The sequence below is a fragment of the Mesocricetus auratus genome, unplaced genomic scaffold (assembly GCF_017639785.1).
Source record: "Mesocricetus auratus isolate SY011 unplaced genomic scaffold, BCM_Maur_2.0 Super-Scaffold_100691, whole genome shotgun sequence".
Lineage (NCBI taxonomy): Eukaryota > Metazoa > Chordata > Mammalia > Rodentia > Cricetidae > Mesocricetus > Mesocricetus auratus.
In genome coordinates, this window is record NW_024429267.1 from 2,036,805 (window position 1) to 2,050,654 (window position 13,850).

Below are 13,850 nucleotides of genomic sequence, written 5' to 3' on the forward strand. Positions count from 1 at the left end.
TCAAAGGGGCCTGAGAGGCCGGGTGGTGGTGGCGCACGCTTTTAATCCCAGCCCTCAGGAGGCAGAGGCAGGCGGATCTCTGTGAGTTCGAGGCCAGGCTGGACTGACAGCCTCCAAAACAGAGAAACCCTGTCTCGTAAAACCGAAAAAAAAGGGGGGGGCGCTGAGAGTTGTAGTTCAGTTTCCAGCATCCATGTTGGGCAGCTCATAACCACCTGTAACTCCAGTTCCAGGGGACCTGACGCTGGTGCTGGCCTCCATGGGCACCGGTACACACATGGCACACAGACAAATAGAAATAAAAATAAATCTTTAAAAAATAGGTGTGCATTTGGGGGCTCAGCACACAGCTGGCCTAGAAGGACTTCTCAAAATGCTTGCTTTTATTAAAATCCCCAGCTGAAAACAAACATAGCTCAGATAGAGGGCTTGCCTGGCATGCACACAGTCCCGGGTCCCATTCCCAGCACTGCCTAACCACTAGAGTGGCACACGTCTGTTTTCACAGCACTTAGAAGATGAGAACAAGATCCTCTTTCAAAAAAGAAAGGGAAGGAGAGAGAGAGAGAGAGAGAGAGAGAGAGAGAGAGAGAGAGAGAGAGAGAGAGAGAGAGAGAGAGAGAGTGCACCTCAGGAAGCCGCTGAGTTGAGAGTTTGGACCTTATCTATCCCAGGTAATAAGGAGTCCGAAAAACTGGCAGGAGATGAGCAGGAACCTCCCAGGTAACATGGTGGAGCTGCAGGGCAGAGCCTCTAAGCAGTTCCGGGTGAGTCAAGCTAACTGAGCGTTCATTCGATACCCTGAGCTTGATCACTGATTAGATAGAGTGGGGAGTAGAGGTGGGAGGAGGAGCCAAAGCTTATTAGCCCTAACTAGAGCAAAGCAGAAGGTGGCACCCCTAGCCAGGGACCTGAGAGAAGAGCAGGGGTGATCAGGGATAGGACAGGGGTGTGGAGAAGACTCAACCAGTCCTGGATTCAGGCTTAGTTTGGCTTCAGAGCCAGTGTTTAAAGACAAGGTTTAGGAGTCTCTTGTCCAGAGACGTTAGGGGATAGGAGGCTGGGCCTGGGCATGCTAGACAAAAGGTTCCATGGTTAATCCTGAGTTACTGACAACTCAGAGTGTGCCAGCTATGGGGCAGAGGAGAGGAGGGAACCAGAAAAGATTCAGATCAGGGATGTAGGTGGAGGACATGGAGGGGTTGGGGCCATGGCGGCCAGTTTTGATGCCTGGAGAGAAATGGACAGTGGAGCATTAAGTAGTGTGTGTGTGTATGTGTGTGTGTGTGTGTGTGTGTGTGAGAGAGAGAGAGAGAGAGAGAGAGAGAGAGAGGGGGGGGTGTACAGGTGTGAAGGAAGAGAAAAGAGGAAGAAGGATGGATGGAGTGTAGCCTCCTCCTAGACAAACTCTTGCAAACGAAGATACAGTGACTGGCTTTCGCAGCTAGAGCAGGGCCAGGAGGGAGGAAGAGCCAGCAGCAGCATCCTAAGGGTTGGATGATAACTGTGTGAAGGAGAGAAGCAGGAGGAAAGGCTTCCTAATCAGGAAAACACGTCAAAGAGGATGGGGGCAGAACCACCCAGCTTCACCAACAGCTCACCACGCCACTTCTCAGCGCGTGGGAAAATGCCTCTAAGCCTCTGGGCAAATGTGGTTTGTGACTCCATCTTCCTTTCTCTATCAGGCATACAGATCCCAGCCCTGATGTGCTGAGGTCAGCCATGGTGGCCCATGAAAGCCAAACTGTGAACATTTCAGAGTCCTTGCAAGCCTGTAGTTAATCCCAGCCACCACTAAAAGTTATAATTAACTAAATCACAGTAACCAAAGTCCTAAGTGCTGAGTACACAGATCTGTGTGACGGAGTTACTATGAAACTCCTTGGAGGTTGCTCCTAGGTTTCTCCTTAGACCTCTACATCTGGTGATGCCATTCAGAGAACAGGGAGGGAAGCAAGGAGGGGGCATTTACACCATAGAATTGGCAAACGCTCCAGGTCAGGGTGTATCCACAGAGAGCGCAGGTATGAGCTCTGGACAGGGATTCTGCATCCTCATGACTCTTCTAAAACCCATCAAATCTCCTGGGAGACAGGCAAGTGGCAGTCTCAGGTGGAGGGGACAGAAGGGCAAGGGCCTCACGTACCCAGGCTGAAGAGGTTGACAGCACCATAGTCCAGAAAGTAGCAGATATGCCGGGCGTTCTTGGACATAGAGCTGAAGGTGTGTGCACAGCTGGATGCCAAGGGGTACACACAGCTGGTGCACATGTACACGAGCATGGGCCATGAGTAGCTGTCATTCTGGATGTCTGTCATATACAATGCAGTCACGAACCTCCACACAAAGAACCTAGAACAGAATATGCACCCACTCAATCCCCTCTCGATTGTTTTCTGCCTTCCACCCCACTGAGAGATGGCCCATCCAGTGACTCTTCACTTAAATAAAATAACATGTGCTAGAGAGGCTACGGTGGGGGGTGCCTTTTTGACTCAAGCAGTGAGTTGGGAACAGACAAGTAGGGTAAGAAGACAGTCCTTAGAGATAGGATCCTACCTACAGCATCTTGCCCAAGACGTTCTCCAGTCTCAGCCTACATACCCCTAAAAATGAGGGTCTTATCCCCTTTCCTGGTAGCTCTGAGTGTTGGGAAGCCATCCTAAGTCATATTTACCTGGCTGACAACCATATGTGAGTTCTGCATGCACAACACCTCCCTTCCACAAACCAATACTGGGGAGCTAGGTCCCTTTCCCACAGTGTCCATCAAGAAAGGGACTCTACAAATCTCTTCACCCAGTAACTGAAGGAGGGTCACAAAGCCTTCTGGCTACTAGTGTGGTCTTTCTCCTATGGTCTAGCAAGGGTGGGGACACTTTAGCTGTTTGCTGTACCCCCAAATTTTTCTTTTGTCAACAAGATTATTCCTCATCCTATTTGCTTGAGGTATCTTACTGCAGATTTTCTGGGTTCTCCATAATGCTCTGCACTGTTGGAGTGGATCATCTGAGAGCCCGGCCTGGCACCAGGAGCTGTGAGCAGCGTAGACTGCTCAGCTGTGCATGGAAGTCGAGATACACAAGCAATGACAGGCATTACATAGTGGCACAGATCTCAAAGCAATCTAAACTTAGACAGGCATAAGGGCACATGGACTTTGATTGTAGAGAAAGGAGGATTGTCCTTGATAATATGGAGAGTTCAAGGCTAGCCTAGGCTACTTGAGACCCTGTCTCAAAAAAACTAAACCAAGGTAACGAAAAAGCCTAAAGCAAAGCCAGGCGTTGGTGGTGCACGCCTTTAATCCCAGCACTCGGGAGGCAGAGGCAGCAGATCTCTGTGAGTTCGAGGCCAGCCTGGTCTACAGAGTGAGTTCCAGGACAGTCTCCAAAACAATACAGGGAAACCCTGTCTCAAAAGCAAAAAACAAAACAAACAAACAAACAAAAAACCTAAGCAAACTAGGGCCCATCCTTTAGTCAGAACACCTGTTCAGAAGCTTTGGCGTCTCAGGCACAGATATTATCTTCGAGGGAGATGAGCAATGGGAAAAACATGGGAGAAAGGACAGGGGTCTGCGACACATATGCCACAGTCAAGGCTTTCTGGGAAATGGGCACAGAAACGGGGGCCCCAGCAGCTCCAGGGATGAGAATGAGGGGCAGAGGAGCAGTCTGGATCTATTCCCTTCTGCAGTCTTCAGTTTATCAGCATATACAGCTTGTTGTTGATATTGCTGTGAAACGGGGCCCCAGTGTGTGGCCAGGGCTGACCCTCAAAGTCATAATTTTTCTGCCTCAACTTTCCAAGTACTGGGATTACAGGCAGAGTAGTTACTTTGCCTCAGGTAAGGAATCTGTGGATGATTTAAAGTGCAGAGAGATATGTAAATACTGTGCCACCTGATGCATGTAGAACCTACACATTCTGGCATCTTTAGGGGACCCTGGAACTAATCCCCCCATATACTCAGGGACAGTGGAGATTTGGAGATGTGATGTCTCACCGCTCCATTACCAAGCAAAGGCTTGGGGTGTGTAAAGTTGGTCTTCACCCCACTTTTCTTAGCAAGGAGCCTTTTGGCTTTCCCGGAACCCCCATTCTGCACCCTTACTTTCTGGAGCTTGGCTTCTAGTTGGCTCCATTAAAGTTAATTAATGGTATATGGCTACTGTAATCCCTGGAAAACTACAAGCACCCACAACTGGACCTATGTCTTTTTTGTTGTTTTTTCAGAGAGGGTCTTATGTAGCTCAGGCTGACCTCAAACTCACTATGCAGATGAAGATGACTTTGAACTCCTCCAGCCTCTACCTCCAGACTCCTGAGATTATAGTGTGAGGCTTCTGGGCCTGGCTTATGCAGCACTAGGGATTGGGACCAGAGCTTGTTGCAAACATACTACAATCTGAGCTACATCTCCATCTCCTGTGTCTTTGTCTTTATCGGGCCTTCTCTCAGTTCTCACAGCAGCCCCAAGACACAGACAGAGGATCATGCCTGCTCTACAGGCAGAAAATGCCTGGCTTGGAGAGATTAAGTGACTTGCTCAAGTTAGTGACATTTTAATAAAGACTTCTTGAAGACCGGCAAAGCCTGTAAGACTGAAGGGGATGAAGATAAATGCTACCCAGTCAATAGAAACCCCAGACTCCTACGGCAATCCACAGCCTGGTGCTTAGTCCATGACTGTCTCAGCATCGCCCCCCCCCCGTCATACATGCACCTGCATCCGCGGGGGGGGGGGGCCCTGGTCCTAGCATAAGATCTCCCTGCCTCCCAGCTGTGCCTTATGAAGTCTAGTTCCCAGGGATCCCAAATGAGATAGGCTGTCCAGGGGGCCAAAGATACCAGAAGGGTAATAGATGCGTCCAGATGTTGAGGGTCTCATTGGTCATTTGGAAAAGGCTGAGGACACAGGCAGTGGCGGAACTCTGTGGGTGTCGGTAGCCAAAGAGGATGCCCTGCTCATGGAACACCTGTGGAGTAAAGACAAGGTGAGACAAAGGGAAGGGTGTCCCTGGCTAGCACCAAGTTTCCTGGGTGACCGAGCAGTTCCTTGTCCCGGTCCTCTCCCTTCCTGTCTTTGTCCACTCTGCCCAGTTGCTTCTAAGATCCTCTGTCCTCTAAGAAGTCCCTGGCCAGTTGGGCTCCAAGGGCCAGGCTGGCTTTGGGAGTGCAGTCTGGCTTTGCATTCCCAGCTATTCTTACCCTTGTCATGAATGTTGTCTAAGAGTCCGTGTTTGCACTCTGCCTGAGGCCTATGGCCCGGTCTTTAGATGTCTTTGTGGTTGGCTTGCATGTATGATGTCTGCCTGAGCCAGCCTGCCCTGGATGTCAGAGGCTGGTAGGGCAATCTCTGCAGAAGAGCTTCTGGGTGGGATGATGTATTCACAAGGCGCTTCATAAAGGCCTTTTGATGATGAGGTCAATGATGCTAACACCTGGACTGTGGGAAGAGGAGGCTGGCTACAGCAGGGCCATTGAGCCACAGTCCCCAGGAGGCCACCTGGAAAGCACTGCTCTTTTTCCCCCCAACATCTTCAGTAAGAAACAGGCTGGCTGGGTAAGAAAGACCTGGGGTGTTGACTTGTCTGAAGTATTATGTTATATCCATTAAAAATGGCAACCGAAGGGCTAGGAGATGACTCAATGGGTGAAGGGTCTGTAGTGCAATCACGAGAACCTGAGTTTGGATTTCAAACACCAGGGTAAAGTACCAAGCATGGGAAGCAGTGAGGACCTGTCATTCCAATGCTGGAGGGGTGGAGACATAAGAATCCTCGGCAGTTGCTAGTCAGCTATTTTAGCCAATTGGTGAGCTCTAGGTTTAGTACGAGACCCTGTCTCAAAGAATGCAGTGGCAGTTGAGTGTGGTAGCGCATGCCTCAGGAGGCAGAGTCAGGCAGATCTCTGTGGGTTCAAGGCCAGCATGGTCCATGTAGCAAGCTCCAGGCCAGCCAAGGCTACATAGTGAGACCCTGCCTCAATAAATAGATAGACAAGGTGGTGAAGCAATGGGAAAGATGACCAGTGTCGACCTCTGACCTGCAGGTAAACACACATGCACTCATACACACAATAACTGACAAAACATTGGGCAAGTGAAGGAAAGTAGAGTACAGTTTCGCCATGGCTACGGAAATACATACTCAGCGGGGTGGTGATTGGAAGAACACAGAAAAGAAAAAGGCTCCATTTGTTGAGCTAGTTGGATAACACGAAATGATTCTTCTCTTTTGGGTTGCTTGGCTCAAGGTTTCTTCACGCTTCTGGCATCTGGGGCCAGATGGCTCCTTGCTGTGGGAGACTGGCCTGTTGTGTTTCCACACTGTCTACCAGCCACCTGCTAGAAGCGCTTTAAGTACAAACTCCTTCCCGTGCCAAGTTATGACAACCCCAAATGTCTCCAAATATTGGAACGGTCTCTTGGAGGTGACGTCTAATTCTGGTTATGAACACTGATTTTGTTTGTTTTGTGACAAAGGCTCACTCTGTATAGCTCAGGCTGACCTCAAGCTCTTGGCAGTCCTCCTGCTTCAGCCTCCCAAATGCTGAGATTACATGTGTAAGTCACCATGCCTGGCTAGAACCGCTGATTTCAACGGTTCAAAGACTGCCATAACCTTTGGAAGGTAAATTATAGCTAGTGAGGTGACTTCATCGGTAAAGGTGTTTACTGCCAAGTCTTACGACCTGAGTTCAATTCCCAAACCCACATTGTGGAAGGAGAGAGCTGTCTCCTGTAAGTTGTCTTCTGACATCCACACATGCCTGAACAAGCACATACACCATACTCTCTCTCTCTCTCTCTCTCTCTCTCTCTCTCTCTCTCTCTCTCATTATACAGGTGGGTTGACAGAAGCAAATTATTACAGTGTTGCTTGGTGTCTAGTCCCCACAATGGAAATCAGGTTACACACTTTCTAAAGTTTTCCCTTTGCTTTCTTGTGGGAAGAGGGGACAGCTGCCCCACTGGCTTAGCAAGCAGGAAGCCTTGGGTTTTATCCACAACATTGAAAATAAAAGCAAGGCACTGTGCCGGTCCCACCTGTCTCTGTCCCAATCAAGAGTCCCTACAGAACTATAAAGAAAGTAAGGAAAAACTCATGTTCAGAAGCCAGGCCTGGTTGGCACATGCATGAAATCTTAGCACTTGGGAGACTGAGGCAGGGGCATCTCTACAAGTCCAAGGCCAAACTGGCATACATAGCAAGACTTCATCTCAAAAGGAGAAGAACCCCACTGATGGCCCTGTGGTACCATGGGACCTATGAAATGGGACAGAGGCGACCTGCACGGTAGGTGTTACAGTTTCCTTTCTCCTGCTGTATAAACTGCTCTAACCAAAAGCAATTAGAAAAAGAAAGATTTGTTTTATAACCCCGGTTCACAGTCCATCACGGAGCGAAGTCAAAGAGGAAGCTCAAGGCAGGCCTGCTCGCTCTTCCACACATCATTAGCTCCAGCCCAGAAACTCATTTCACAGCCAAGAAATACGGCGGGAACCACGGAGAATGCTGCTTGCTAACTAGCTTGCTCACAGGCTCAGGCTCAACTAGCTTTCTTAGGTAGCTCTTAGATTGCCCAGGATCACCTGCCCAGGGAATGGTGCCACTCACAGTGGGCGGGGCCCTCCTATATCCACTAACAGTCAAGACAGTCCCCCACAGACATGCCCATAGGACAATCTGATCTAGGCAGGTCCTTGGTTGGGGCTCACCTCTCAGATGACTGTAGGCTTTGTCAAGTTGACAGTGAAGACTAACCAGGGAAGCGGATGTGTAGCTTTCTGGAGTTAGCTACAAATTTCAGAAAATATTAATTCAATGCTGGGTAAACTGGTGAGGCAGTGGGAGGGAGGAGAGAGTTGATTTATGGTCTCGAAAAGAAATACACTCTGGGGGCTGGCGAGATTACTCATCAGTTAACAGCACTTGCTGCTCTTGCACAAGACGTGGGTTCACTTTCCAGAACACACACAATGGCTCATAACCACATAACCACTTGTAATTCTAGTTCCAGGGGATTTGACACCCTCTTTTTTGCTTCCTTGGGCACCATACACACAATCTGACTGGAGGCAAGTGAGAGGGGGAAGTTGAGGGTGGATAGGATCAAGATACATTGTATATATGTATTAAATTGTCAAATAAAAGATGCAAATTCATATATAAGAAATCAGTACATGTAATTTTTTAAAAATACAATATTAGGTTGGGCCCTTACCTAATGAAAGTGATTGGCTTCTAAATTTTTTTTTTTTTTCGAAACAGGGTTTCTCTGTATCGTTTTGGAGGCTGTCCTGGAACTCGCTCTGTAGACCAGGCTGGCCTCGAACTCACAGAGATCTGCCTGCCTCTGCCTCCCAAGTGCTGGGATTAAAGGCGTGCGCCACCAACGCCCGGCTGATTGGCTTCTAAATTTAAGAAGGAATTAATCTTAATATTCTATCTTTTGGGGAAAGGATCTTGTGTAGCCCAGGCTGGCCTTGGACTAGATACACAGAATGACCGTGAACTTCTGACCCTCCTGCCTTCACCTCCAAGATGCTGAGATCATGGCATGCACCACCACACCCAGTTTGTGGGGTTCTGGAATGAAACCTAGTACTTCTGGCATGCTAGGCAAGGACTCTACTGCTCCAGCTACATCCCAGCCCTTGTTCCAGTCTTGAATTCACCAATCTGCTGATGTGCCTGGCTCACAGGGAACAGACTCCTACAGGCTGCACTTTCCAGAAGCAACCGTCTTCTGATTTTGATGCATGTGAAACAGGCTGTCTCTAGTTTAGGGACATTTGGAAGGTCCTCCCTCAGAAAAAGTGGTTCCCAGGGGCTTCTCATTGCTCCATTACACTTCTTTTCAAGTGTTTGGCTTTGTTTTGTTTTCTTTCCTACTTAAAAAAAATCCAGTGTGGGGGTTGCTGGGAAGATGGCTCAGAATTAAGAGCACTTGCAGAGGACCTGGGCTCCATTCCCAGAACCCACATGTCAACTCATAACTATCTGTTAACTCCAGTTCTAGGGGAATTCAGCACCCTCTTCCAGGCTCTTTGGGTACTGCACACACTTGGTACATATACATACACGCAAGCAAAATGTTCATGCATACAAAATAAATCTTTTAAAGGTTCTGAAGTGAACTAAAGTGCTAGATACTTATTAAAATGCAAAGTCTCCAGAAAGGAGCATGTTTAATTAATTATTTGCTCTTTTGTGTGAATTAACTAAGCAGATCCTTGCTTTAAATCATTGTGTAGCACCCACAGGGAATACTTAATTCAGGGCCAATGTGATCACTGTAACATAGGCAAATGAAGTCTATAACCAAGGAGCACATTGAGGGCTAGCCGATGGAAAATCCCTAAGTGGTAAGATGAGCCGGGCTAAACCAACCTGACAAGATTCTTGCTGAAGACAAGCCAGAAAGGTTGACTCTATCTGGAAGAGTGGGAGACAAAGGAGCTGAGCTGATATCAAGGGTGGTGACATGTCAAGGAGTGAGGCTTCTGGCTAACCAAAAGAGGTCACTCACAAACTGCCGGGCGACTCAGCACACCACCACCAACTACTCTCCTCTTTGTGGGTCCTGGCATTCTGGCCAGCACAGGTGGAAACAGTCAAAAGCCTGAGCGAAGAGCAGGGATATTGTTCCTCTTGACCACATCTGAGATTCTGGTCCCAGCGTCAGGTTGTAGCTCAGTGGGTAGAGAGACTGCTTGGCCAGCACAAAGCCCTGGGTTTGTTCCTTGGTGTGGCATAAACCAGCCAGGGTGGCGCATGCCTGTAATCCCAGCACTCAGGAGGTGGCAGCAGAAGGATCAGGAGTTTAAAAGTCATTCTTAGCTACCTATGGCATTCAAGGCCAGCCTGGGCTGCATGTCTCTATCTAAAAGGAGGAGGAGGAAGAGGAGGAGGAGGAGGAGGAAGAAGAGGAGGAGGAGGATCTGGTCCCAAATCTGAGGGTGGGAGGTCTTTTCCAAAAGCAGGGCTGCATTCTGTTAAAGAGCCTGCCTCCACATGTCCTTCTGTTTTACATGTATGACAAGGCCATGTGACATGGGCAGGATTTCAAGTAGCTCCTGAGAAGCCATGGCAGGTGGGTAGAGGACAGATAAAGACAGCAACTCTCTGTGACTCAAGAAAGAATGACTTTCACTTGAAGTAGCACACTGATCCATCCCTCCCCTCCCCAGACCCACCTCTGCCCTCCCCAGACCCACCCCTGCTCTCCCCAGACCCACCCCTGCCCTCCCCAGACCCACCCCTGCTCTCCCCAGAGTGAACCTCTGTTTATTGGACCAAATTGCTAGCACTCAGCTGCGCTCCTGCTCCCAGCAGCTCTGAGCACAAGACAGAAATAAGTTCCCTTCCCATCACCACCACAGCCTCAGCAGAGCACTCTGCACAGAGCTGATCTTCGCAGAACACAGGCTACATACATCAAAACAGCAAAGAGAACATTTGAAAACAATTTTGTATTCCAAGCTCAGTTTGATCCCCAATGGCAAATTACAATCATTGCCTCACTACTCTGAAGCTTGGCTCCATTTCCAGCAACCCCCCAACCCCCCCACATGCCCTCAGAGTAAGCAGGCACCTGCTTATTTGCACAGCAGAATAAATTTGTAGGGTTCCATTTCGGATCTATGGTGGCAGACTGGGCAATTTGGAGTGAAATGAAACCAAGTCACGTGCAGTGTATTAGGAGTGAGAACCTCCAGGCATGGTGTGTGTGTGTGTGTGTGTGTGTGTGTGTGTGTGTGTGTGTGTGTGTAAGGGGCGAATCAGCCAGTTTGCTCTTCTAGTGCTTGCCGTAGGCTCAGCACCACAGAAGGAAGGCTCCCTGACACGCGGTGAGCCCTGCTCACCTGCCAGCTGAAGCCTGAAATTCCACCCTTTGGTTTTTCTAGCTATTAAGCTGCAAATCACCTGAGGGGAACTAAGTGAGGGTCTCTGTGGTAAATAACAGTAGTCTCTGATGGTGAGAAAAGGGGAAGAGGGGACTGTGGGAGGGAAGGCAGATGTCCGCCAGCACGTGCTCTTGTTTCCCGTCCAAATGTCTTCACAACCACCTTGTAGCGCCCTTATTACCCTCATGGCAGAGAAAAGAGAAGGACATCTACTCATGTTCCCAGCGGCCATAGGAGTCAGGCTGAAACCCACATACAAGCCTCAGGCATTCTCTCCCCTACTGCTAAGCAGGGCATCGCTGAGAGGTGCGACTCTCACCTGCTCCCCTGGGATATGATTTTGGACAGTCCTGACCTATGCTCTGAGCTTCAGTCTCTTCCTTAAGGGCCATTGGGCACAGAATTATGTCTCCCCTCAGATTTATGTTAAAATACTACTATCCCCTAACGCACCGTATTTGAAGATGGCCTAGAACTCCTCCTTTGCCCGTGGATGACCCTGAACTTCTGATCCTCCTGCCTCCGCTCCCAAGTGCTGAAATTACAGGTGTGTAGCACCACTCTCCACTGGAGATCAAACCCGGGGCTTCATACACTCTAGGCAAGCCTTCTTTCTACCTGAGCTACATTCCCAGCCCTGACAAGAGACTCTCACATGAGGATAAACTTACAAGGGAGCCATTAGAATATGCTGCTATGGACTCTGGCTGGTGACTCTAGGAAGAAGTTTGGATTGACACAGAGGCTCCAGGTGTGTGATGAGGCAACAAGAGGGAAGCCATCTGCAAGCCAAGGAAGGAGGTCCCAGAGGAACAGCCCTGTCCACATCTTGATCTTGGTCTTCTGGTACCAAGAGCAGAGAGGAATTTAGTCCTCAGAGTTTCTTCCAAGGCTGTTCACCATTCGTAAACCTGTTTCTTGGCAGATCACCCAAGGGTCTCACTGCAATTGGGTGGCTGGTATAAGACTCTTCAGTTACTTATGTATTCTTTTATTGTCTGGGACAGTTTCATGCATTCTAGGCTGAATTCCAGCTCATTATGTAGTTGAAGCTGGCCTCGAACTCCTGATCCTCCTGCTTCTGCCTCCAGAGGGCAGGAATGAGAAGGCGGCCCCAGCACCTAGAGGAGAGGTTGCGCTCTAACAAGCTTTCTCAGATGCTCTTACCCACCAAACCATCTCTCTGGCCCCCTGAAAGGTTAACAGTTCAGAGGTATGTATACAACACGGTGGCTCACTACCATCTATTTACTTCAGTTCCAAGAGATCTGACGCCCTCTGCTGGCTGCCATGAGTACTGCATGTGGCCAAACACCCACAAATGAAAGTAGGTAAGACTTCAAAAATAAATAAATAGGTAGATAGATAAAATTATTTTTAAAAGAGGATAGGAGGCCAGGTGGTGGTGGCATATGCCTTTTAATCCCAGCACTCTGGAGGCAGAGGCAGGCAGATCTCCATGAGTTCAAGGACAGCCTGGTCTACAGAGTAAGTGCCAGGACAGGCTCCAAAACTACACAGAGAAACCCTGTCTCGAAAAACAAACAAACAAAAAACAAAAAAAGAGGCTGGGAGAAATGGAGTCACAGCTAGGTGTGCACAATTGCAATCCCAGCACTCAGGAGGCAGCAGCAGGAGGATCACCTTGAGTTTGAGGCTAATTTAGTTTGTGTATAAAGTTCCAAGTGAGTCAGGACTGCACAGTGAGACCCTGTCCCCCCCAAAAAATATTTTTAAAAGGAAAAAAGAGAGGGAAAGGGGGAGAAGGTGAAATGAAGAAGAGGAGGGAGAAGAGATTTGAAGAAGACCCTGAAATGTAAAAGAACTATGTTCAGATATGAAACAGATATAAAGAAGAAACATTTGAAAAGAGCTTAGAGTAGCTTTTAGAAACAAAAAAAGTAACATTGAAAAGTATATTGAAAGAACAAACTGAAGACTAGGCCTGACTGAGGAGGAATTTAGCAACTAAACAAAGAACAAAGGAGGTTTCCAGAATGTTTAGAAAGTCTGAGAAGGAAATATGAAAAAGCAAAACAGAGACCTAGCTATTTCTCCAAAAGAATGAGGCATGGTTTTAATGTGGCATTTGTAGTGACGACTTATGAATTGGTAGAACTGTTGAAAGTCTTCAGGCCTGAGAAGTCAGGGGTGGCAGGAATAATCAGCATTCACCAACTGCCCATGCGCTTCCCCATTTCTTAGACTTGAAGTTTGGTCAGAAGTCAGGTGACTATTTCCCCTCGGCCAGGGCAGTTCCAAGCATCACAATGCCTTGAAAGAAATTACAGTTCATTTTTCTTCACACTTAAAAATTTTATTCATTTACTTTGTGTGCATGTGGTGTGTCCGCGTATGCATGTGTGTGTGCATGTGTGTGTGTGTGTGTGTGCACGTGCGTGTGTGTGTTCATGAGCACATGTGACAGTGCTTCTATAGAGGTCATAGGACAACTAGTATGTATTGGTGCTTGCCTTCTACCATTTGAGTCCTGGGGATCGAACTTGGGTTGTCAAGCTTGGTTGTAGGTGCCTTCACCTGCAGAGCCAACAGTGCAATTCAAAGGGATATTTTCCACACTCAGAACTCAGCCAACTCACATCTTCGGGAGAAATTGTTTTGGGTCAAAGGGCACAATCTTGCCTTCATTATGTTCTCTTCCCAGGGTCAGTCCACCCCCACCTACCAAGGATTCAAAGTCCTGACCTACTTTCTTCATTGGGACAGTTCTGAAAGCGGAAGTTCCTGGCAGAGCTCGTGAGATGGGCATGTGATGGGCTGGTGTGCTGGGGAAAGCCTGGATGCCACGGCCCCTCCCTCATCCTGCCACGGCCCCCCCTTCATCCTGCCACCTCACTTCTCATGAGCGCTGTTTCTGAGAAGGCGCCCAGTTAACTTCCTGAACAGCAGTTTCTATCTCAAAGTTTGTTTC

General features: G+C 48.5%; 1 protein-coding gene across 3 annotated transcripts in view; it reads right to left on the reverse strand.

The window, feature by feature from the left end:
- The window catches only part of Paqr5 (progestin and adipoQ receptor family member 5), a 72,656-nt gene that overhangs the window by 17,178 nt on the left and 41,628 nt on the right, over positions 1 to 13,850 (reverse strand). For 2 of the 3 annotated variants that reach the window (XM_040739844.1, XM_040739845.1), the window contains exons 3-4: positions 4,855 to 4,982; positions 2,147 to 2,352 (exon numbers count right to left, since the gene is read on the reverse strand). In XM_040739844.1, the coding sequence (XP_040595778.1) occupies positions 2,147 to 2,352; positions 4,855 to 4,982 (334 nt within the window). Of the gene's footprint in view, positions 1 to 2,146; positions 2,353 to 4,854; positions 4,983 to 5,214; positions 5,370 to 13,850 lie in introns of those variants that run through there. The other variant, XM_040739846.1, reaches the window with a different exon arrangement.